Source organism: Denticeps clupeoides, chromosome 1 (genome assembly GCF_900700375.1).
Source record: "Denticeps clupeoides chromosome 1, fDenClu1.1, whole genome shotgun sequence".
NCBI classification, from domain to species: Eukaryota; Metazoa; Chordata; class Actinopteri; order Clupeiformes; family Denticipitidae; genus Denticeps; species Denticeps clupeoides.
Genome location: NC_041707.1, coordinates 30,375,515 through 30,397,215, shown reverse-complemented (window position 1 = coordinate 30,397,215; position 21,701 = coordinate 30,375,515). Strand labels below are relative to the sequence as shown.

Genomic DNA, 21,701 nt, shown 5'->3' with positions numbered 1-21,701 from the left:
TTAATGAAATAATAAAATATTCATATCTGGGTACGAATATTTTTGCATTTCAAATTATCTTTGGATATTTTGAAATGAAAAAAAGAAACTGTGCTGTTTTATCCTGGAGTTTCACAACTTTAACCTTTTAACATTTGTTGGATTCTAAGCGAAGCTGTACAAAATTTGGAAATGAACTTCTTCAACCCAGTCCAGACATGCACCGGTGCCAGGTGAATGTTCTGCCTGGCTGCCCTTTCTTCCTGAAAGCCAGACAAGAGGGGGCTGGTGGTACGACAAACCATTGCTTATCTGATTCTGTTACAGTCCATAACCTCGGAACAGAGGAAAGGTCCGATTTGTGTCTGAAAGTGTAGTGAACATGTTTTATTTGTACACCTTCAGGAAGATTGCCCTTTATTTTTCCTCGGTCTAGTCAAGCAAAAGGGAGTTTACTGTGTGTTTCTTGTCTTCTCCTGGGCCTGAGAGCAGAATTCCCAGGAAGGTTAAATGTAAAATCCCAGTCAGAGCTGAATGAAATTCCTATGTCATTTCATGTTTCTACCGCTGTGTCCCTCCTTTACGCTGTTGCCCCCTCCCACTCTTAGTCTATTCTGACTGGCTCTCCTTCTCTCTCGCTCTCTATCTCTCCCCTCCTCTCCTCTCAGTGGGTCTTCTCTCTCTCTCTCTCTCTCTCTCTCTCCCTCTAGTTATTTCTCTCTTCCATCCCCATTTCCCAGCATTGAGGTGAGCGTTCATTGCCTGTGCCACATTCCAACCGTCCGGCCTAACCCCTGCCTGTGGTGGATGCAGACAGATGGACCTGCATCACTTGAGAGGATTCTGATTCTTCACCCTCAAGACTGGATATTTTACTTCTGTTGTATAACTATGCAGCAGACTTACACATTCTTCACATGAGAAAGCATTCTGTTTTATCCTCATGCTTTTTTCCTCACACATTGGATTACTTCAGTGAAGATTGGATTTCTCGGTTGAACAGCAAGAGAAGGTCCAGGGTAAGTTTGGCTCTCTTGTGTATGTGGAAATAACACAGTGTGAGGACCAATTTTTTTGTCCTTGGCTCTAAACTCTCCTGGCGGTGAACAGTCCTTTTAATGCTGAAAGTGTTTAGTCTCAAGCGTAGCACATGCTGTCATCAAGGGCCATCATCCACTTGGGTCTGATTGGATCTGGGTGCCACTAAGTCTTCTAATCAGGCTCCGCAGAGTAAATTGAGATCGGCTTTACTGAGACTGTCATCTTCGCTGATTTTTTTCAGTAGCAACTCATTTTATACACCCCTCACTAATTAAACTGAGCATTTTGAACTAATTATAAATTTAAGGTGACAAATATCCTGATTTTATCTACCTTCAGGAAATAAGTTTCTTTAATGGCACAAAGGCAGGGAATATCATGGAATTATAAATATATATGTATTTGCATGTGTATAAAAACCCATGAGTAAACTATGTGTGGTTATAGAGCCAATCACAGTGTGAGTTCTGCCTATACTTCGTATAATTTATGCAATATTTAGCTATTTATATATAATATTACTTACTTAACATGCCCTTAAATATCTGATGGCATTTCCAATATCTCATGAGATATATGCTTGATCTTATCCATGTGAATGTTACAGTTTATTGCTTTAAGTCTTTATGACTTTTTTAAAACAAAATGATGTGACCCCTTGAGGATGGGACCTTAAGCTCAATGTTATTCTCTCTCATTCACACACACTATTATTGCACATGCAATCCTCCAAAGTTAAACATATTATCTCACACACATTGTTGTATCTGGCTGTTTAATATGACTGTTATCTGTTGACATCTCAGACCATCCATCTGATAATCCCTCAGTTCACGTTCACATGCTCCCTCTTGGCCTCGCTTTGCTGACTTTTCTTTCTATTAAGCCTAACCCAATCCCCACAAGCTCTCCAAGCACAGGCACCAATGCAGACCCACCACCCTGCGAGACTCCATAATATATGAATGGCTCTGTGTTTCTATTGGCCTCTGGGCCTTTGATCACACATCTCAGTTTAAAATTATGCAAACCCCTTTCCACCGCTTCTGCCAAGATACACACACCAACTCTCCTTCTTCATTTACTCTCATTTCATACCACCTCACAAACCCTGGTTTTCTCTGTCCCACTTCTGCATTATCAGTGGCCATTTCCTGGGGGGCCTGGAGACGAGAGAGCAGATGTGGAGGGGACTTCCTGCCATTCTGGCTATATGTGTTTGAGTACATGTGTGTGTTTCAGGCAGCTGCTTTGTGTCAGGACCCATGCCCTTGCCCCTTTGGCCCCATATTCTCCTCCCTCTGACCCTGGACTGCCATGAGCTCATGAACATACTGAAGACCTTTGTTTAAGACAACACACCTTGGGTGGCTCAGTGCAGCATGCAGGACCAATCTGTTAATGGTCAGGGGATAGTCCTGTGACTACATGAAGTAAGGGTAAAGAACATCTTCAGTCATTTAAATTGTAAAGTTGCTTGATTAATTATTTGTTTACTGGGTTCAATAGTCATATTCTGAACATTGATTACTGTGAACATTGATTTTTGCAATGCAATAAAAAACATAGCTCATGGGATGTTAGCTGATTGGCCCAAAAACTATAATTTTTCTTCTCAGAAATTTGGGGTCATCATAAAAAATTAACAATAATATTTATTAATAAGTGTTTTGTCACAAAACTTTAGACACAAATACATAAAACAAAACAAAAAAAAAGTTACTTTTTCTGTAATGGCAGTAAAGTATGTTTACAGTAGAGCTAAAAAAGAAAAGGTTCTGTGTGCATTTGTAATTTTCTGTAATGGCAGTAAAGTTTTTTATTTTTTACATCTTATAAAAAATGAGACAAAATAGAGGCTAGGTTAAAAATTAGGGGTTAGGTTTAGGTAAGGCCATAATTATATAACATATTTGTATAAAAGTCCCATGTTTTTTTTTTTTTTTTGTCCATTGCTGATTCTAAAGCTAAGGCATGTTGCAAATAAGTGCATGTGTCAGTGTGTGATGCAAAATGTGGTTTTCTAGAAAATGTGGGAATGGAAGAGATCTCTGCCGTTTCTTATGAATCAGCACACTTCACTGCTGCCAAACAGGAATCTGAGGTTCAGCAATAAAAAAAAAAAACAAGTTTCCACTTTTAAAACTGTAAAGAGACCCAATATCAACAATAAGTCTGTGTGAAGCTATTTTTTATCACCATCTTGCCCAAAAGTTGCAGTCAGGCTTAACTGAAGTCCTGTTTGTAGTTTAAATGTTGCTGAGGGAGCAGGTTTTGGGCTGTTTTCACAGCTTAGTACGGTCCTCCCAATTTCTGAGGAAGACTTTTGGAGGTTGTATTAGCATTGACTAACAGAAAAACAAATAATCTTTTTTATTGTTTTATAATTATTTTTCATGTAGCATGTAGAAGAAGGAGGTAGGTACTTACATGCATGTCCTACATGTTGTGGAGAAATATATGCACGTATACAAATGAGATTGGCATATGTCTGTCTTCTGAATTTATACAAACACTGAATCAATGAATCTCTCTTTTGATCTAATTTGTTCTAATTTATGTAAATCCTGAGGACAACTTTGAACTAACACTAGCAAATAAGCCATATACACTTCTTAGCACCTGTCAGAAATAGAGCACACTTTCTATTATAGTAAATCTGATTTAACTAGTTTATGTTAATGTAAAGAAATACAATCCAGCAAAGGTTTTAATTTAACTTAACTTGCTGCAGTGAGACCAGGGTTTATCACGTATACATACCTGCAATCATGAACCCTTAATGCTTCTCAGAACATTTCTATTTAATGTCTTGCTGCTTTTTGAATCTATCCACTGTCGCTGGCAGCATTTAAGATGAGATATGTAGGTAACCTTTTATGGAAATCTTTCAAATCTACAGTTTAATCAGTTCATCAATATTTTCTCCCTTAAGAGTAAGCATTAAGAGCAGATTTTTTTTTCTACTGGACAAGCTAAGAGATGCAGTCATGACTGTTTAAACTTGGCCATGCCAACATGTCTGGTGCAGTCCTCTGACATGCCCTGGGCATAGTAGGTGTTTGTTTATTTGTGGAAACGCATCTGCTGGACATGAATATGATCTGTCAGGGTGAGGTAAGACAGACCTCTGCAGTGCTCACACACTGATGCCTGCAGGGATGCTGTCTGGGCCTGATGGCTGTTTGGACAGTAATGCTATAAAAACAGCGAGCTGTAGACCCAGTCATGGTCTACACCCATGGGTCTGGATGTCACTTTTCATAACGTCTGTCTAAAGGAATATAGCTGCTTGTTGTTTTTGTTTATTTTCATATACCATTGCCTTTATCTCAGTGCAATGTTTTCCTGCATCTGCATTTTTACATAAGTGCCTGCGGGGGTAAAATAATAATACATACATCATTTTTAGAAGGATCATATTCATAGTATCCCAAATAAAGTGCAGAAAGCACACATAGAGATATATTGTTTCCTTGTAGCCAATAAGAGCTTCAGTAATAAAGAATTTTACAGGCAGCTGGGCACTAAAGCCTTGCCGTTTCAATGCTCTAATGTGAACAGTGCATTTTACTGCTTGTCTCCTGCTCTGACTTCCTCTCCTGTGTCCCGGACTAAACTGCGGGGACAGCTCCAGTTTCACTATGTGGCTTTAAGTGTGTTTAAGACCCCTGGGCATACTGTTCTGCTCAGCTTGAGAATAATACAGCCTGAATTTTGGCTCAGTATGACTAAATATGCCTAAAGCTGTGGTTTATGATTGTAATGCAAGAGGTCAGCCTCTGGCCTAATAGGAAGAAATAAATCATACAACTTGCATTAAAGAGAGGTTTGCAGAGGGACGCACACTAATAATGAAAAATGTTTTTGAGCTTAGCCAAGCTGAAATGAATTGATGCATGAGCATCAATTCTACAACACTTTGTGTTGTAGAAAGGCTGTCATGGCTCTCTAGGCCATGCTTGCCCTTTAATTAGAATGCTTTCAATTTTCTCTAACATGACTCCCACAGAATGGCCTTAAGTGTCCGTCACTCTCAAACATAACCAACTGTAGACTAATGAAATTCCTGAAGCCCCCAGTCCCAATCATCACCTTCTATATTTCTCTGGGAATATGGGAGCTGTCTAGGTATGTGATGACACAACACATGCCTCACTGACTCCTCCCACACAAATGTGATTGTATCCGTCAGCAGTTTGCAGCCGTGTAAGAGCCAAACTGGCCTGTGTGATGGGAAGTACACAGCAGCTTAGAGTGATGGTCAGGTTAATACTCTCCTGCTTCCCATTATTTACTACTCTTTCTTATTTTTGCTGAATTGTTATATATTTTTTTCTGTTTCTTTCCTCTGTTGACCCTTTCTCTTCCATCTTTTCATTTCCCATTATGCTTTAGAGGGAGTCTTTAGCAAACAAAATATACTTTTTTTTAGCTTTCCCCCTTTGGGTCCTCTTTATCAGAACCAGCTGCAGCTCAGCTCCCTGTTCCACTATTTTTAAACTCTTACACCCCAAAAATAGAATTATAAACTAAAAGAACATGTGCTAGTCTCTTTTCTGGTGAGAAAATAAAGAAGGCATTTATCCCTTCAAATCGTGTTTTAATACAGGCTGATTGTACGGAATGTAGCGAGGCTTGTTAGATTTGCGTCATTTGGTTATATTTCAAGATGGTATGCTTTAGGTAAATGGTGGAGAGGGGGTATGACCTATCCCCTTCCCCACCTCGTGCACCTGTCTCTGTTTTACACTGTCACCCCGTAAACCTTTTTAAACAGTAGTAGAATACTTGAGCCTGCTGCACACCGAGGTGCAAGCAATTTTTCACTGGCAGCTGTTCCGCCTGTTTCACGTTGTGACTGAACACCTGCAGCCCCATAAGCCCACCAGGCATGCTGAGGCGGTGCACTGGTTACTGCTGGTCAGCACTGCGGACTTCTGTTTTAAAAAGTGGCATAAACCTGTCTGTGGGTGGCCTCACTTGGTTTCCGATGTGCTCGCTGTCCAGAAGATGGTTTGCATGCTTGTAATGAATTGGTGGAGAGGTTTTATGCTGCCTCAAATAACATGTGTTGGTTAAAATATGTGTGTATGCACACACATATCTAAAATATCTAAAACTATGAAAAGAATGTCAAAAGTGTCTTGTTATACCACTTTTTTTCCAGATGTTTACCAAGAATGAGTGTTTTTTTTTAGTTTTTGGAGTCTGCAGATAGGGCTGTTTCCCGTTCTGTAGGGCTGGACAGATTTTTGGTGAAATACTGCCCCAGGTTTTACCTGATGGCAACATTCACATTGTATACATCATGATTGATGGTTTTATTTAGTAGTGTGATGCCCAGTGGCCTCTGGATACACATAGCTGATGCATATGCACCTGTTTAAGGAGTCCTGAGCAGTTCAGCAGCACCCAGTGGGTGCTACATTGACGTGGAGAGACTGCCTTACCTTCTGTTTGCATTGTTTCCTCCTGTTGAATAGACACACGCTAGCAGGTATGTTTTTGTTTGTTTCCTGTTTTTGGTCCTTGTGCCGTTTCTTTTGTGTTCTCCAATAAATCCTTTTATTCTTGATGGCATTCTTCTGTGCCTCCTTCCCTCACTTTTTTTTTGTAGCAACCAGCAGATATGAATGTCAGTGAAACACAGGGTGGATGGGGAGAGAGCAACCTGAGGCTAAATGAAAGTGATTCGTTGTCACATCACAGCACCCAGTGCACGCAGTGAAATGTGGTCTCTGCATTTAACCAATCCCCTGAGGCAACAGTGGGCAGCCATGACATGCACCCAGGGAGGAGTGTGTGATGACTGTACTTTGCTCAGTGGCACCGCAGTGGCACCTTGGCAGTTTAGGATTTGAACCGGCAACCTTCCCGAATACAGGTCTCTTTCCCTACCCACTAGGCCAACCACTGCCCCATATGAGGCAACATGACAGGGGATTCTGTTGACTCACAGATAATAAAACAGATAAACCCAAAGCAACCAGAGTCTGGAATATCTTCTTACAATCAAGCAATAAGATGAGTGGCAATTAATATATTGATTTTGTAAGTGAACCTGTGGAAACCTGTGGCATGGTTCCCTGTGGCGAGCATGTCTGTGGTGTCATTGGCACCCTTTTTCACTTTTTTATGTCCTGTTCAGCTACTTGAGCCCTCATCACACATGTGAAATAGCAAGTACAGTCAGTAAGTAGCAGCACCTATGAATGAGTAGCACACACTGAAGATGGTTTCAGTTTACAGAAGCTTAATTCAGACACATTGTCCTTTTCAAGGCAAACAATTAACTTCTTTATGGTCTGATTCCCCTCAGATTAAAAGCAGCAGACATTTGCTGTAGTAGTGAAGTGAATTTCTTTTCCCATGGGAACAGAATGTTTAATGTCTGTGCCACCTTAATACGTCTCACCTTATTAATGTCTGCTACCCTGAAGAATGCTGCTCTTTGAACTCATTTCATTTGGTCTAAAAGTATTTTAGTATGTAAATGTATGATCACATTACTAACACTTATAGAAGATCTTTTGGCTCAGCTGTCTAATGATGGCAATTAATTTCTCACATGAATAATATAGCAAGACAAATCCTTTTACACAATGAAAAGTATAATGAAAATGCATTTCAGTGAACCTCATATTAATGTAGATCTTAAATAAGTCAAAGTTCTTATGTCAAAAACAATACACTTTTTCATAAAATGAAAGTTTTATGACAAGACCCACTTGATGTGTCAAGTTGAATTTGTTTCTTCAATTTGAGATCCTGGAATGTCAAATGTGCTTTTGATGAGATCATTTCATGCTTTGTTGATTTACATCAAATCAGGTTTTATTTGAACTTTTCTGAGTCCTGGGGTGTTTTCTGAGTCCAGTGCAGATCTGAAAGAAAGCATCGTTCCTACAGAAGAAAGTCCTAATGAAATTACATTCTTCTGCCCAGCGGGAAACCTGATGTGACCTTTTCTTTCGTTTCTTTTACCCTTTTCAGTTGTGAAAACACCCCATAGAAGGCTAATGTCAAGTGCTCAGATTACCCAAACCACACTCCCTCCATCACCCCACCAGAGTAGAAGACAGGACTCTTCTGGACTCCTCCTCTAGATTCCATAAAAGCTCTAAAGAAGGTAATGTCCCATGCAGCTTTCTTCTGAGTTGGATATGAAACGGCAATCAATGCAACCACTGTAATTTGGTCTGCAAAATGACCTGTATAATTATGCAGTGCTGTTGTGATGACTGTCTTTTTTGAAGTGACATCACATTTAAATGCCCGAGTGTGTGATGCCATGCTGGTAGGTGAGGGAAGCACAGATGCTTGACAAAAAAGGAACACAGCTCACTCGCCAGAAAACACATTGTCGGTTTGGTGGCAATCATTTGGTGTCAACAAACAGACCAACAAAGAATCCAAGACGAGTATTATGGGATTCTGCCTTGCTTTTGAAGGGTCCTGATCACCCGAGCCTGATAGATGGACCTGTGAGTGATCAGGACTCAGCACTAATATGAATGGGTACCATCTGCCCAGATGGGACAGGTAGGACAGGGTCTGAGGGTCTGTATCCACCTGTGCCTTAATGTTTTGTGAAATGGCAGTCAGCAGGAATCGAGGAGGTCAAGTTGAGGTGCACAAGCCCAAGAAAACATGTTTTAAAACAGTTCATCAGTTCTTTTTCTCAATTAGCTATTCACAGACATATTTTTAATCAAGGGTGCCCAAAACTTTTGCCTGCCCCCGTAAAGTGTTATGTAGATTACGCTCTTCTACAGTGCTAAGCATTGGTAAGATGGGGGAGCCCGAACTGTGATTATGGTGCTGACAGAGGGTCTCCTGTCCAGACTCATCACTTCCCAGCTGCCCAGACAGCTTCACACCACTGTTTACACTGGCAGTAATGAGAGTGCTTCAAATCTCTGGATTACTCATCGTCAGAGAGGTAGTGCTAGCGCAGGTCAGGACTTTCCACACAAATCAGAGATAATGAAACAGCTATTCTCTGTTTTACTGTGTGCATATTTGATCTTAAAACATTAACCTCAATGGTTCTAATTAAATCATTCTGTTATGCTATCATAATTCATTAAATGCACATTTTCATTTGGGCTGGAAAATGCTTCCCATCATACAGATTCAGATTTTTCATCACATTTTTAAATGGAATTTAAAGACTAATATCTGGACTGTTACTGATTGTTTTCAGAATACATGAGAGACCATGGTCTCTTTCCCACGCGTCTGTCCCCTCTGGCGGCTACTGAGGTGCTGATGGCCACCCTTGGCTGCAGAATTGTCCCCTCAAGCTCAAGTTTTAACTCATGGAAAGATCCTGCCAGCCAAATCCCAGTCTCTGTTTGTGTGAGCCACAAACAATGCTCTTCGCAATTTTACTTTCATTTTAACATTCACAGCAAAGCTTGATCACCTTTTGAAGCACAATAGAATAGGCAGTTTATGAAAATTTATTGTGCTTTTAGCAGTAAAAGCAATAAGAGGTTTTGAAGCACAAGATATATAATTTTATTGCCATTGCTTGACAGCCATTCGAGTGGCTGCTGACGTTTTTGCCTTTTGAGATACACACTGTGTCTCGTTCCTTGCAAATATATCAGAACCATAATCTGTTGAATTTCACATAATAGTGAAGCTGTTACAGTAAGGCAAAAAAGTATTTGGCAGCCACCGATTGTGCAAGTTATCTCACTTAAAAAATAAAACGTCCCCATACACTGCTCCCGGGCACTAAGGTTGATGGGTTAAAAGCAGAGGACACATTTTGTTGTGTGCACTTTGAGCTGTGTATCACAATGACAATCACTTCACATTCACTTTCATTTGGTCAATAGCAAAAGTTCACCTTAATACTTTGTAATTTAACGTTGGTTGGTACTGACAGAGGTCAAACATTTTATGTAGGTCTTCACCAGCTTTGCACACACTGTAGCTGGTATTTTGGCCCCTTGTTCCATTCAGATCTTCTCAAGAGGTATAATGTTTTGGGGCTGTCACAGGGCACAGATTTTCTGCTGGATTTTGGTCTCATCTGACCACATAACATTCTGCCAATCCTCCTCTGTATCATCCAGATGGTCCCAGGCAAGCTTTAGACCGGCCTGGACATGTGCAGGGGGGACCCTTCGAGTGCTGCAGAAATTTAATTCATGAGGATGTAGTGTGTTACTAATGGTGACCTTTGTTACTCTGGTCCCAGGTCATTGACCAGTTCATCCCATGTAGTTTTGGGCCGTTTCCTCACCATTCAAGATCATTTGTACCCCACGAGGTGAGATCTTGCATGGACCCCTAAGTCGAGGGAAATTGTCAGTGATTAAATTTTCTAATAATTGCTCCAACAGTTGATATCTCTTCACACCAAGCTGCTTGCCTATTGTAGATTGGCTGATCCTAGTCTTGTGCGGGTGTACAATCTTGTCTCTGGTGTCCTTAGACAGCTCTTTGGTCTTGGCCATGGTGGAGGTTGGAGTCTGACTGTTTGGAGGTGTCGACAGGCGTCTTTTATACAGATAATGAGTTCAAACCGGTGCCAGTAATAGTTAGATTTTATAGTTAGTATTTCTTAACACAATTTTATTGGGTAGATTCTATAGACTGTTTTTATAGTGTGGTTCAATTCTGAATTGCCTTTCTTTCTGCTGAGACAGGCAGCCGTTGGAGTTTTTTCGCTGTGGAGGGGTCCCGGCTTTTGGCTAAGCTGAATGGGCTGCCAGTCAGGACCCTAAGTCCCAACATGGAGAGCAAAGCCATCAACAAGGAGATGGCACTTATCAGCAACATGCTTGCTGCCTACTCCTTTATAGCAGGTAACCCATTCTAACTCATGTCTCTGCAACATTCCCTGGTTAATGTTTTAATTTGGTCCTAATCTGTTTTTAATTAATCAATTGCTGCTAAATCAAACAAAATTGAAAATTACCTATTGTAGGACCATTAGAAGAGGGCTTAACACAGTCGTCAGCGCTGTGTCCTTGCTTGTGGCCTGCTACTGGAGTAAAACACTGCTATACATCAGCCCTTTGCCATGGCTTCTCACTTTCAGAACAGAACGGCCTGCATATTAAACACAGAGCCTGGGAAAAGCCTGTTGGTGAAAGGCAAAAGAATGTGCTGTGCCAGGAGCCCCAACCTAATTAATGCCCAGTAACAGATTCATCTTATTTCTTCAGATTCTGTTACACAGAATAGGCCCAAGTAAGGCCAATCATGGTAAAGCCTACATAGAACTTGTGCTAAAAGTAATTAAATAAAGCAAGCAAATGTCAATAGTATAGTATGACAGAATTTATTTCCCCTCAACAGAAGTGAAGTCAACTTTTAATTCAGGACACTATTTTCAAACTGGTGTTACGCAATAAGCATGGGCCGTGCTCACTAACCATCCATAACTTTACATTTACATTTATCAGACACCCTTATCCAGAGCAACTTAGAATCAGTAGTTACAGGGACAGTCCCCAATGTAGGGTTAAGTGTCTTGCTCAGGGACACAATGGTAGTAAGCGGGATTTGAACCTGCGAGTGAGTTACCCACTAGGCTACTACCACCCACTACATAACTGCTTAGTCCACATCAGGGTCGTGGCTGCCCATGTAGCCACAGGGGGTAGGGCAGGGGACAGGCTCACTGCAGGGTACAGATAAAACAAGAAATATACAAAGATATACAGTAAAAAGAAATTTATAAAGATATTTGCACATGACATTTAAACCATCAAGATAAGGATCATTTCCTTGTTTTACCTTTTCATGTAAATCCTGAGGATGTCTTTGACCAAAAATATTCACACCTCTGGGCTAGTTCAGAGCCAGCTGTCACGTAATGTATTTTAACTCCACTATTTACGGCCTGTGTTCTGCAGATAATCCGGAGCGGGCAGCGCTGTATTTTATGTGTGGAGTGAGTTTGGGTCTGGTCTTCACCCTCCTGGCCCTGGTGGTGCACATTTCCTGCAGGATGGACTGTCGAACACGCAGGGTTCCCCATAAACAGAGCAAACCTGCAACACAAGGTCGAAATGACAGCAGCGACGGCAGCGACTCAGACTGGGACAACACGTCGGACGTGTCGGCCCGGCGGCACCGCCGCTTCGAACGGACGCTCAACACCAATGTGTTCACGTCGGCTGAGGAGCTGGAGAGGGCTCAGAGGCTGGAGGAGAGAGAGAGGATCATTCGTGAGATCTGGATGAATGGCCAGCCAGACATCACTGGGACACGGAGCCTTAACCGATACTACTGAAGCTAGAAGAAATGAGTCTAGACCATTATTACAAGTAGCCCCTGAACAACTAATGAAGTGGCCTAATAGGTTCAGAGCCATCAGAACACAAGATGCAAATTTTGTTTTGAGGTCTACCTTTCCCACGAAGACTCATCTGAGCACCTGCACAAAAATCATTGATATTTAGGGTGATACAAATAGTTTTAATTATATGACTTCTAACTTGCCCAACAACTTGTAGAGGTACACACCACTAACTGGAACCATGGCTCATGCAGTGCAGTTACTCACAGGTCATGTTCCATGCCATGTATATTTTTTTCAACCACCACTAGAAATTAATTGTCATTAATTGTTGAGTTGTTATTTTAATGAGGGATTTTTTTTATATCTATTATTTAATTTTTTTCTCTGATTATTGCTCTTTTCACAGTTTTGAGAGTGACTGCAGCACTTTAGCCACCAAAAGTTCAGTGGTCTTTACTGACTAACCTGCCTGATCAAATTCACAGCTGTGGTGCATCAAGATACTTGTGTGCATCATGAAGTAAATGGATGCGATTCTGTTATGATCGATTATGTGCCTTTATAAGTGAGTATGACATAATCTTTGTTTTGTTCATGCAAAATGTTGAGATATTTGTAGAGATTGATACCCACATGTTCTGAATCCCCCAATGAAGGTTTATTGTATTTTTTGCAAAGTTCATGTCAACAAGATAAAAACCTCTGAACAGCCTTTGTATATTATACAATATCTCTGGAAATAGTAATATAATAGTAATATAAAATTGTCACAACCAATGGTTCAAATGAATCCATTTATTTGAAATGTCTTTATAATGCAGATTTGTGTGGAAGCTGTTGTTAAAGGAGGACATGAAGAGTGTAAGCACAGGAAATGTTTCAGACTTGTTTTTAATTTCTTGCTTAATAAATTTCATTGATGTTTGTACATTTGTGTAAAGCTGTTTCTGTATTCTGAATACAGGAAAATAAGATAAAAAATGGGCTTTTTATAAAACTCAGACATCTATATCATCTAGAGAATATTTTTTTAAATATCCAAAGAGCATCTTAATATGATATGACTTTATGAAGTTTCCATGGATTTGACAATGCATATGCTGCCCCCTGCTGCCCCCCTCTTCCTACACACACCTGTTCATTTCAGTGACAGAAGGGTGATAGCATCCATGTATTGTGGTTCTCTAAAGGCCTCAAATATGCTAAAACTCAAATTCCAGAATATGGTTCCTTTTTCATTTAAAAGGCAATAATAAGTACCCAATAATAAAACAGAATATTTGCTTACATGTCATTTCAATAGCAAAAGACATATTTTTAGATCTTTTATGTAATTAACCAGGTCAGTTGTATAATCTATATTTTGATATATAAATACTTGTCTATAAAAATGCATAAAATAAATACATAGAAATTAATATATAACTGCCATATAATTTGACATTATTTCATGCATGTAAATGGTGTAAAATTTTAAATAATTTATAAAAAAATTTTACTACTACTATTCAGTTATACAAACTAAACAATTTGAAAAGAACACGAATTGCATTTAGCAGCATATGAAGTAATAACACATTTTTTAACAAGTACCTTCGACAAATCATTGATACATTATTCAAATATTGTGGAAAGTCAAGACAGTTATTACAAGCCACTATGTTGACTAATAACTTCAATCACATCTTCTGTTGATGATCTATGGAAACAAAATTAGAGAATTTGGTCCACTGGACTGTAACAATGGACTTAAATAGTCATAATAATGCACAAGATGATAGTACCTACAAAAATGTATCTACAGTGGGAGATCAACTGCCTTGTGTCCTGTAGGCTCTTAACAGTATTTTTTACTTTTAGGTACAATTTCTATAATATATATATTTTTAATCCTTTATTTAATCATAAATTTGATCCATAAGAGCTTCATTATTTAAACTGCACTTGTCGCCTAGAGCCTCCTGTTATTTGTGCTTTGTTGAATTCTTGTTTAGGGGTGGACGTGTACTGTGGTTTTTTGTGTAAAAAGACCTTGGCTCCCCAGATCTGAGCTCCAGGACTGAAAATAGAACTGAGTTTTTCGGCATCATGCAGATTCCTATCTTGGTCTGCTGGCAAGACACTGGTGCAGCTCGGAGTGTTGGGATCTGCACTGAAGTATATGGTGGTGCCTGATTCGGCAGGGACCTGATTTGGCTCCAGGTTGTCTGTGAGAACAGACTTGAACTCCAGAGACCCTCGTCTGACTCCGAAACCAGAGGAGTCTGGCTCCTTCTCAGGAGGGTCACTTGCACCCTCTGCATCAGGCTGGCTGAGTTTTGGAACTGATGCAGGGGTTGAGGCACTTCCGCAACCACCAGGGATTTCTTCAAGATGCAGTAGGGCAGCTAATGCTCCAGCATCGTAGGCCAGGTTTATTTTGGACCAGTCACTGGTCTTGAGAGCAAGGCGGACCAGTAGCCAGTGATGATGATTTAGTGGTACATCTGGCTTTTCTACATTGCTGGCCTCTGACTGCTTCGGCAAAGTCTGAGCTACTCCAGTGATGGAGAACGTGCCATGTCTTCGGACAGATGGGTCAGAGGTGTCTTTCGCATCCAGGGAAGATCCTTGTTCTAGGCAGCCATGGCGTGGATGCTGATGGAGACTCTGAAGGATTTCAGTGGATTTGGGGTGGAGGAAACGGTAGTAAATAGTCATTGAGATTATACCTGTAACAAAAAAGAAACAGAACAAAGAAAAAAAAAGATTTTAACATTTGTCAATTTCATGACAATTAAACCAAAGTTATAAGTGTCTTACTCATGAGGAAGCAACAGAACACAGCTGTAGGAATGCTCAGAGTATCCCATGATGCTTCACTGAAAATATCCGAAGCTGACAAAAGGAGAGCAAAGTTCTCAAGCAACATGACCTAGATGCAAGCACAAAAGATGCAAATGACAACCTAAAAAAAATAAATCACAAAAACTTACAAAAACCTTTTCTCTTAACTCAGCTGTCACCTACCAAATAAAATGTCACCATGCGAAACCTAGAAGGGCCATCCTTAACATTGAGGAAGAAAAAGACATGAACAACTCCCATGATGCAATTGAAGAGACGACAGTGACTGTTTTCTCTACAGACGTCTGTCTGCTGAGACACCATCCAGAAAGTTGCAATCAGCCAATGAAAAGCTGCGGAACAAAAATGAAACCAATTGAGGTGCATAATTAGTATAAAGATGTAATCAACTGGAATGCTTTAATTTATAAAGGAGTGGTGAATGTTTGGATTGTGATTGTTGAGTGTACTTTCTCCTTTAGGCAAGCTGAGAATAATAAGGTAATGTAATGGTAGATGATACCTAATGATACACACTCGCCTATGAACCAGAAATCCCACTTACTATCATTGTGTCCCTGAGCAAGACACTTAACCCTAAGTTGCTCCTCGCTTGGACACCCAAGCGAGGATTCCAACATTTATATATTTTTTGCCCCAGCACAGAAATTAATGTGTGTATATAATATGTAATTCTTAAAAAAAACATTATATCAATTAAACGTTTTGAAGGCATTGTGTCCCTGAGGAAGACACTTAACCCTAAGTTGCTCCAGGGGGACTGTCCCTGTAACTACTGATTGTAAGTCACTCTGGATAAGGGCGTCTGATAAATGCTGTAAATGTAAATGTAATACTGAGAGTAATGAACCCCCTTTTTCACAACCACTGAATGTAAGAGAACACCACTTTTTCAGACATACAGTACACACACCTTCTCATTCAATGTGTTTTCTTTATTTTCATGACCATTTACATTGGTAGATTCTCACTGAAGGCATCAAAATTATGAGTGAATACATGTGGAGTTATGTACTTAACAAAAAGTGGAGACTTTACAGTCACCGGACTTGAACCCAATTGAGATGGTTTGGGGTGAGCTGGATCGCAGAGTGAAAGGGGCCAACAAGTGCTAAACACCTCTGGGAACTCCTTCAAGACTGTTGGAAAACCATTTCAGGTGACGACCTCTTGAAGCTCATCGAGAGAATGCCAAGAGTGTACAAAGCAGTAATCAGAGCAAAGGGCGGCTATTTTGAAGAAACTAGAATATAAAACATGTTTTCAGTTATTTCACCTTTTTTTTGTTAAGTACATAACTCCACATGTGTTCATTCATAGTTTTGATACCTTCAGAAGGTGTGTCCAAACTTTTGGTCTGTACTGTATTTTGAGTAACAGAAATCTTGTATTTGGATGTTATGGTTTTCCTCACCTACAATCCCACACACCCACCAGGTGAAGACCTTGGTGAAGAAGATGAGGCTGGCAATCCGGGCTGCAAGCATCCCCAGCCTCCAGAGCAACTGGCACATGATGGCAGCTGGTGGCATGGGCAAGTGCCCAGGCCGAATGAGTGAACATCCTCGACTGAACAGTACCAACGCCCAACTGAGAGACAGCAGGCCGAGTCCACAGCACAGACACGCTATGGAAATGAAAACTGCATGAACACACTTGTCTATAGGAATAGTCTTATTGCCAATATTCAAAATTTCCAAAGCATAGAGTTAAAACCATCTAGAGACGGTATGTATATCAACTATTTCAGGTCTTTAACTAACTCATTTATTACCAAATAACAATATTAACAATAAAGCAATGCTGTAAAAATCATCCCCAGCATTCAGCATAAACTGGGCGTGTTTGCCAGTCCTGGGGCACTTCACTCCTTTAAAGGAGTGCCGGCACTAGTGTTCAATCTGTCTTCAATAGTCTTCAATCTGTCACTGTGTATGTGCGCGCTGGTGTGGTATGAGCTAGCGGTGTGGGTTTCGGTGTGTGTGTGTAAATGGTATTGTATTGTATTTTTCAAATGTTTGAGATGTGTGAATCCCCTGTGTGAGTGATCCTTTCCTTCCCCTGTTTCCACTTTCCCTTCCAAAATTCTATTCTTTGTCCCATATTACAATAAACAGTTTTTTGTTCGAACACCAGGGCCAGGGTCCTCCCCTTCATTGTCATGACAGATGCTTGGAAAAAAAGAGTTTGACATGAGAATAATCATGAGGGTAATTATATCCATTTTTAATGAAATTAATACCCATAAAAACAACACTGCATACAGTGTGTATCAGATTTTGTGTGTGTATTCGACACTCTCTCACTTCCACACCAACAGAACAAGTGCAGACATTCACCTGGTGAAAGCAGACCCATGTCAGCTGAGAAGAGGATGTAGCTTTGCAGCAGAGTCTCTGGAAGGGAGAGTGTCAAAGCTTCAAGCAGACAGAGAGCCGACACATCTGCCTGCTGCATGACTAGCTCTCCCAGTCTGGCTCCGCCCTTCTGCTGCAGCCACAGGGACCTCATGCAGCCCCAGAGCCTGTAAGGAGAATGAAGGCAATTAACACTGCACAATGAATGGAAATGGAACTGAGAAATAAACTCGGGTGACTGAAAAGGATGCGTTATTTTTATACTGTCCCGCAATGCCCCAGGGAAATGCGGGACAGTATAAAGAGGGGAAAACAGGGATCCTTCTGTTTGTTACAAGGTGTCCTATATTCAGTTCGGGACAATAAGGGGATGCTTTATTTTTATCTGATGGTGAGTGGTTATTTGTTGGAGTTTATCTGTTTAAGTCTGTTATCCACCGTTAAGCTTTTAGTGATCTCTAGCATTTGGTGGTTTCATCTTGCTGGAATAACTATTTGCTGCCCACCACTACTGTTACAATATCCAGGGTCAGACAAAATACTTTTAAAAAAGCAGCAATGTCTAAGTTTTAGAATACGTTTTCCGTAAAACTGCAGTTCTGTTTGTATATTACATAATCTGAAAGTATGCTCTCTCATTGTTTTAATGCACTATATTCTAAATCTAAATGCTGTCTTGGGAATAGGGCTGCAACTAATGATTATTTTAATAATCGATTAATCTGTCGATGATTTTTTTATTAATCGTAGAATCGGATAAAAAAACAAAAAAAAAAAACAGAAAAGCATTAATTTCCAACCCTTTATTCAAAAACAGAACCAAAATCTTTAGAAAGTGCACAAACATGTTGCTCCTTGAGCTGTTATAATAATAATAAAATAAAATAAAAATTGACTAACACACAAAACATACACATGTATGCTTTACATCTGACAAATATTGACTTTTTTTTTTTTAAATAAAGTGCCACCTGAGCTGCCAGAACGATAAATAATACAAATACAAATCAGAAAATTTAACAGGATTTGTTTGAATGTCAGAACTTGTTCTCTACACTATACTGCAGATGCACACACTCGCAGACGCACACACTCACAAACTCTCACACACACACACACACACACACGCTGCAAAAAAACTTAGTAGTTTTGTCCTGATTTCAGTCCAAATCTCTAAAAAAATCTTAAATCAAGATACATTTACTAGACACATGAAATAGCATAAGAAATTGTCTTGTTTTCTGAAAAAACATCTCAAAATTAAGTGATTGTTTGCTTAAAACAAGCAAAATTATCTGCCAATGGAGTATAAAAACTAATCTTAATGAGATATAATCTCAAACAGAAGTTTTAAGCATCACTTAATTTTCTCATGCCATTTTTCTTGTCTAGTAATCTTGATTTAAGATTTTTTAGATATTTGGACTGGAAACGAGACAAAATTACTAGGTAAGATAAGCTTTTTTGCAGTGTAGCTATACATGACAACAGATTGAAAAATGAATGGTCCAAAAACGGCTAGTGAATAAAAACATGTCTTTAGTCTTTTAATGCAAAGTAACTATAGCACCCCTGCTTTACTACTGTTATTAACGAGCTAATGCTAACTTGTCATGCCTGTCAAGCTGGATGACGGGTAAACATTTACATTTACAGCATTTATCAGACGCCCTTATCCAGAGCGACAATCAGTAGTTACAGGGACAGTCCCCCTGGAGCAACTTAGGGTTAAGTGTCTTGCTTAGGGACACAATAGGCGAGTCGTCCACGCGGAGACGCAGAGAACAGTCCGAACGCTGTTTCATCTCCCCTCCACACCTGTAGGTGGCGCTGTAAGTCCCCGTCTAGTTCTCCTCCGCGGCGAGTTAAACACCAGCACCAGGGACATTACGTTCCTCACTTCAAAACGGAACAAAAGTATGATTCTGTAGTGACCCTGCTGCTGAACTCCCTTCCTCCTCATCAAACACGCGTTTCAGGTGCTAGATCATTGCTGTGGTGCTCCTGTGCCGTGCCGTGTCGCTTTTGCATATTTTCACGCAGATTTCTCTGCCTCCGCCATGTATCTGTCCTCTACCTCCGCTCGTTTTTATGTATTTATTTTGCTCCGAGCTGTCTATGAGGCGCCAAAATCAGCTAGCTTATGTGCGCCAGAGAGACCGAGTGTGTTCACTCCGCTCCGCGCTCAAATAAAGTTTTTTTTAAATAATCAAACGTCTCCGCGTCATAACGAATCGATTAGGAAATTCGTTGCCAACTCTTTTAGTAATCGATTTTTAATCGATTCAATCGATTCGTTGTTGCAGCCCTACTTGGGAACAGTATTGTGTGTGTTCTGATTACAGAATAGGTCATTTTTGTATTCTAAATCTGTGTTGCTTTTGATAGAATTGTTATTGTGTGAATTTTATTGCAGGGTCTGAAATTGATTGCAGGTTTTATTTAAAGCCTTTTCATTTTACGCTCATTGTTTAGTTATGTTCCAAATACATAGACATTGTATAATCCTCACTATTTTGCATCCTCATATTCCCTTCTGTATAATGTTTTATTGTCCTGTACACATTTTATAATACCATCTGTTTATACTCTTTGTTTGCTGTTTGAAATGCTGTTCAAATATTTGAATTCAATATATTTTAGGTATGTACAGACAATTTTTGGTTTTCAACCTTAAAACCAGATGCATCATCATATCACAAGGTTTTTTTTTTTCCTCAAGAAAAAGTGAGAAATCAGCAGGTCTCACCTTTTCAATATCCCTAAGTGCAGGACATGGATGAGGACGAGGAGCGAGGACGTCCCCTGCTCGTCATCTGACAGGTACCACCTCAGACTGAGCACCTGCGCTGCAGAGCCGGGCAGCATCAGCACGAGGGTGAGCCACGCCCACACAATCCGCCCCGCCCACAAGTAGCGGGCCGAGCAGAGGATGACTGTGGGGAGGAAGAGCGGACGCGGGAAGTAATGCATCCCATGAGCGCCAGATGGCGGGCAAAGACGACACCCCCACCCCCTTCCCGCCCGGATTCTGGGAAAAAAGGCGCCCAAACGCGACAAAGAGCGGGGGAGCTGGTGGAACCCCGGAACCCCGATTAAAATACCTTACTAGAACACGCTTACTTTTCGGATTCTTTCGGTTATTTTAAATCCGTGCGTGGTGTTCGCTTGCTTCCTTTTGCTTGGATACAACGATGTTTTATATGAGAAGAAAACAAGAAACTTACGAGCTGCTCTCTCCGATATGATGATCACTCCCGAAAAGCAGAAGAGGAAAATCTGGCACCAAATCAGCCATGTTCTCTTTATACGCAGCATGCTCTCCTGTACTCCTTACATAGCACCCGAGTTATCATGTGCGTGGGACCGATCACAAAACTCCCGCTCGTCCGCACCAGCCTCCCCTACAGTGGCAGAAAAGAAAAGTTTCACTGCTGACGTCAGCTGCGCTGGTTAAAGCCATACCTGCTTCCAGGGGATTTTATATCATACTTCATATATATGACATGCAAATGTTCTGTCCATACATGTATGTGAAGAACCAGTTTTTTAAATAGAGGCCTAGCATAAGAACGGATCTTTATGTTCATTCTAGGTTCCTATATGCAAAATAATAAAAAATGTTTCTTGTAGGTCCGATCGTTTGCTGTTTGATTATCGTTAGTCAACCACCTCATGCTAATTATTTCTTGGTAAATTATATGGACTGAACTGGTGAGCTGCGCTCACCCTTTTGATCACGGGCTACCATCGATAGATCGATCATTATTATTTTATGAATGAAGAATGGTTACAAGTGGCCTTGGCGCAGGCAGATCTGTCGTTTAGCCACGTCGTGTTTGACTGTAAAGGCGGTTGATTAGATTACGTGGAATAAATGCAAGGAAGTCTTTCTCGTAGTTGTTGAGTAGTTGTCTTCCTCTGATTTAGCGACACTACACTTCTAATCTTGTCTAATCACTCAGCCTTAATACCATCAAGAACAGTGCTGGTATTTTCAGTGATTGGCTAAAACAGTGTCAGCTGCAGTTTTTCTGTCACAAATTGCTGGATTTTAAGAATTTGGTATAATCATACGTAGTTCATTTTTAATATGGCAAAGTTTAATGACACGCTAATACTTAGTCGATAATCGATAAATACGGTGTAATACGTTTTTAAAACAGTGAGTCACGTGACAGTCATCCGACTGGAGCGCGCGTGAC

At 40.4% G+C, this 21,701-nt stretch overlaps 2 protein-coding genes across 4 annotated transcripts; one reads left to right on the top strand and one right to left on the bottom strand.

The window, feature by feature from the left end:
- The first annotated feature begins 658 nt into the window (after positions 1 to 658).
- Positions 659 to 13,220, top strand: LOC114794356 (protein eva-1 homolog A-like). Of its 3 annotated transcripts, XM_028986872.1 has the most exons (5): positions 684 to 726; positions 956 to 998; positions 8,017 to 8,152; positions 10,689 to 10,847; positions 11,904 to 13,220. In XM_028986872.1, exons 4-5 carry the CDS (start codon positions 10,775 to 10,777, stop codon positions 12,281 to 12,283), a joined length of 453 nt encoding a protein of 150 aa, XP_028842705.1. In that variant the 5' UTR covers positions 684 to 726; positions 956 to 998; positions 8,017 to 8,152; positions 10,689 to 10,774; the 3' UTR covers positions 12,284 to 13,220. The 3 variants fall into 3 exon arrangements, 2 of the variants coding, with proteins under 2 accessions (XP_028842697.1, XP_028842705.1); XR_003750338.1 differs by lacking the exons at positions 10,689 to 10,847; positions 11,904 to 13,220 and adding an exon at positions 8,868 to 9,662 and having other exon boundaries at positions 659 to 998; XM_028986864.1 differs by lacking the exon at positions 8,017 to 8,152 and having other exon boundaries at positions 659 to 998.
- A 671-nt stretch (positions 13,221 to 13,891) lies between these two features.
- LOC114796780 (XK-related protein 5-like) lies at positions 13,892 to 17,659 on the bottom strand. The gene is made up of 5 exons (XM_028991268.1): positions 17,479 to 17,659; positions 16,554 to 16,766; positions 15,302 to 15,471; positions 15,095 to 15,206; positions 13,892 to 15,003 (listed from the first exon to the last, which is right to left on the bottom strand). The coding sequence occupies exons 1-5, from the start codon at positions 17,648 to 17,650 to the stop codon at positions 14,222 to 14,224; spliced, it is 1,449 nt and encodes a 482-aa protein (XP_028847101.1). The 5' UTR covers positions 17,651 to 17,659; the 3' UTR covers positions 13,892 to 14,221.
- Positions 17,660 to 21,701: the final 4,042 nt, after the last annotated feature.

Excerpts from the sequence above, each read along its gene's own strand:
- LOC114794356 (XM_028986864.1), top strand. The coding sequence starts at position 10,775 with ATGGAGAGCAAAGCCATCAACAAGGAGATGGCACTTATCAGCAACATG. Across the intron at positions 10,848-11,903 it reads TGCCTACTCCTTTATAGCAG|ATAATCCGGAGCGGGCAGCG; the intron begins GTAACCCATTCT and ends TGTGTTCTGCAG.
- LOC114796780 (XM_028991268.1), bottom strand. The coding sequence starts at position 17,650 with ATGAGGTCCCTGTGGCTGCAGCAGAAGGGCGGAGCCAGACTGGGAGAG. Across the intron at positions 15,207-15,301 it reads GCATGGTGACATTTTATTTG|GTCATGTTGCTTGAGAACTT; the intron begins GTAGGTGACAGC and ends GCTTGCATCTAG. Across the intron at positions 15,004-15,094 it reads GTTCTGTTGCTTCCTCATGA|GTATAATCTCAATGACTATT; the intron begins GTAAGACACTTA and ends TTTTTGTTACAG.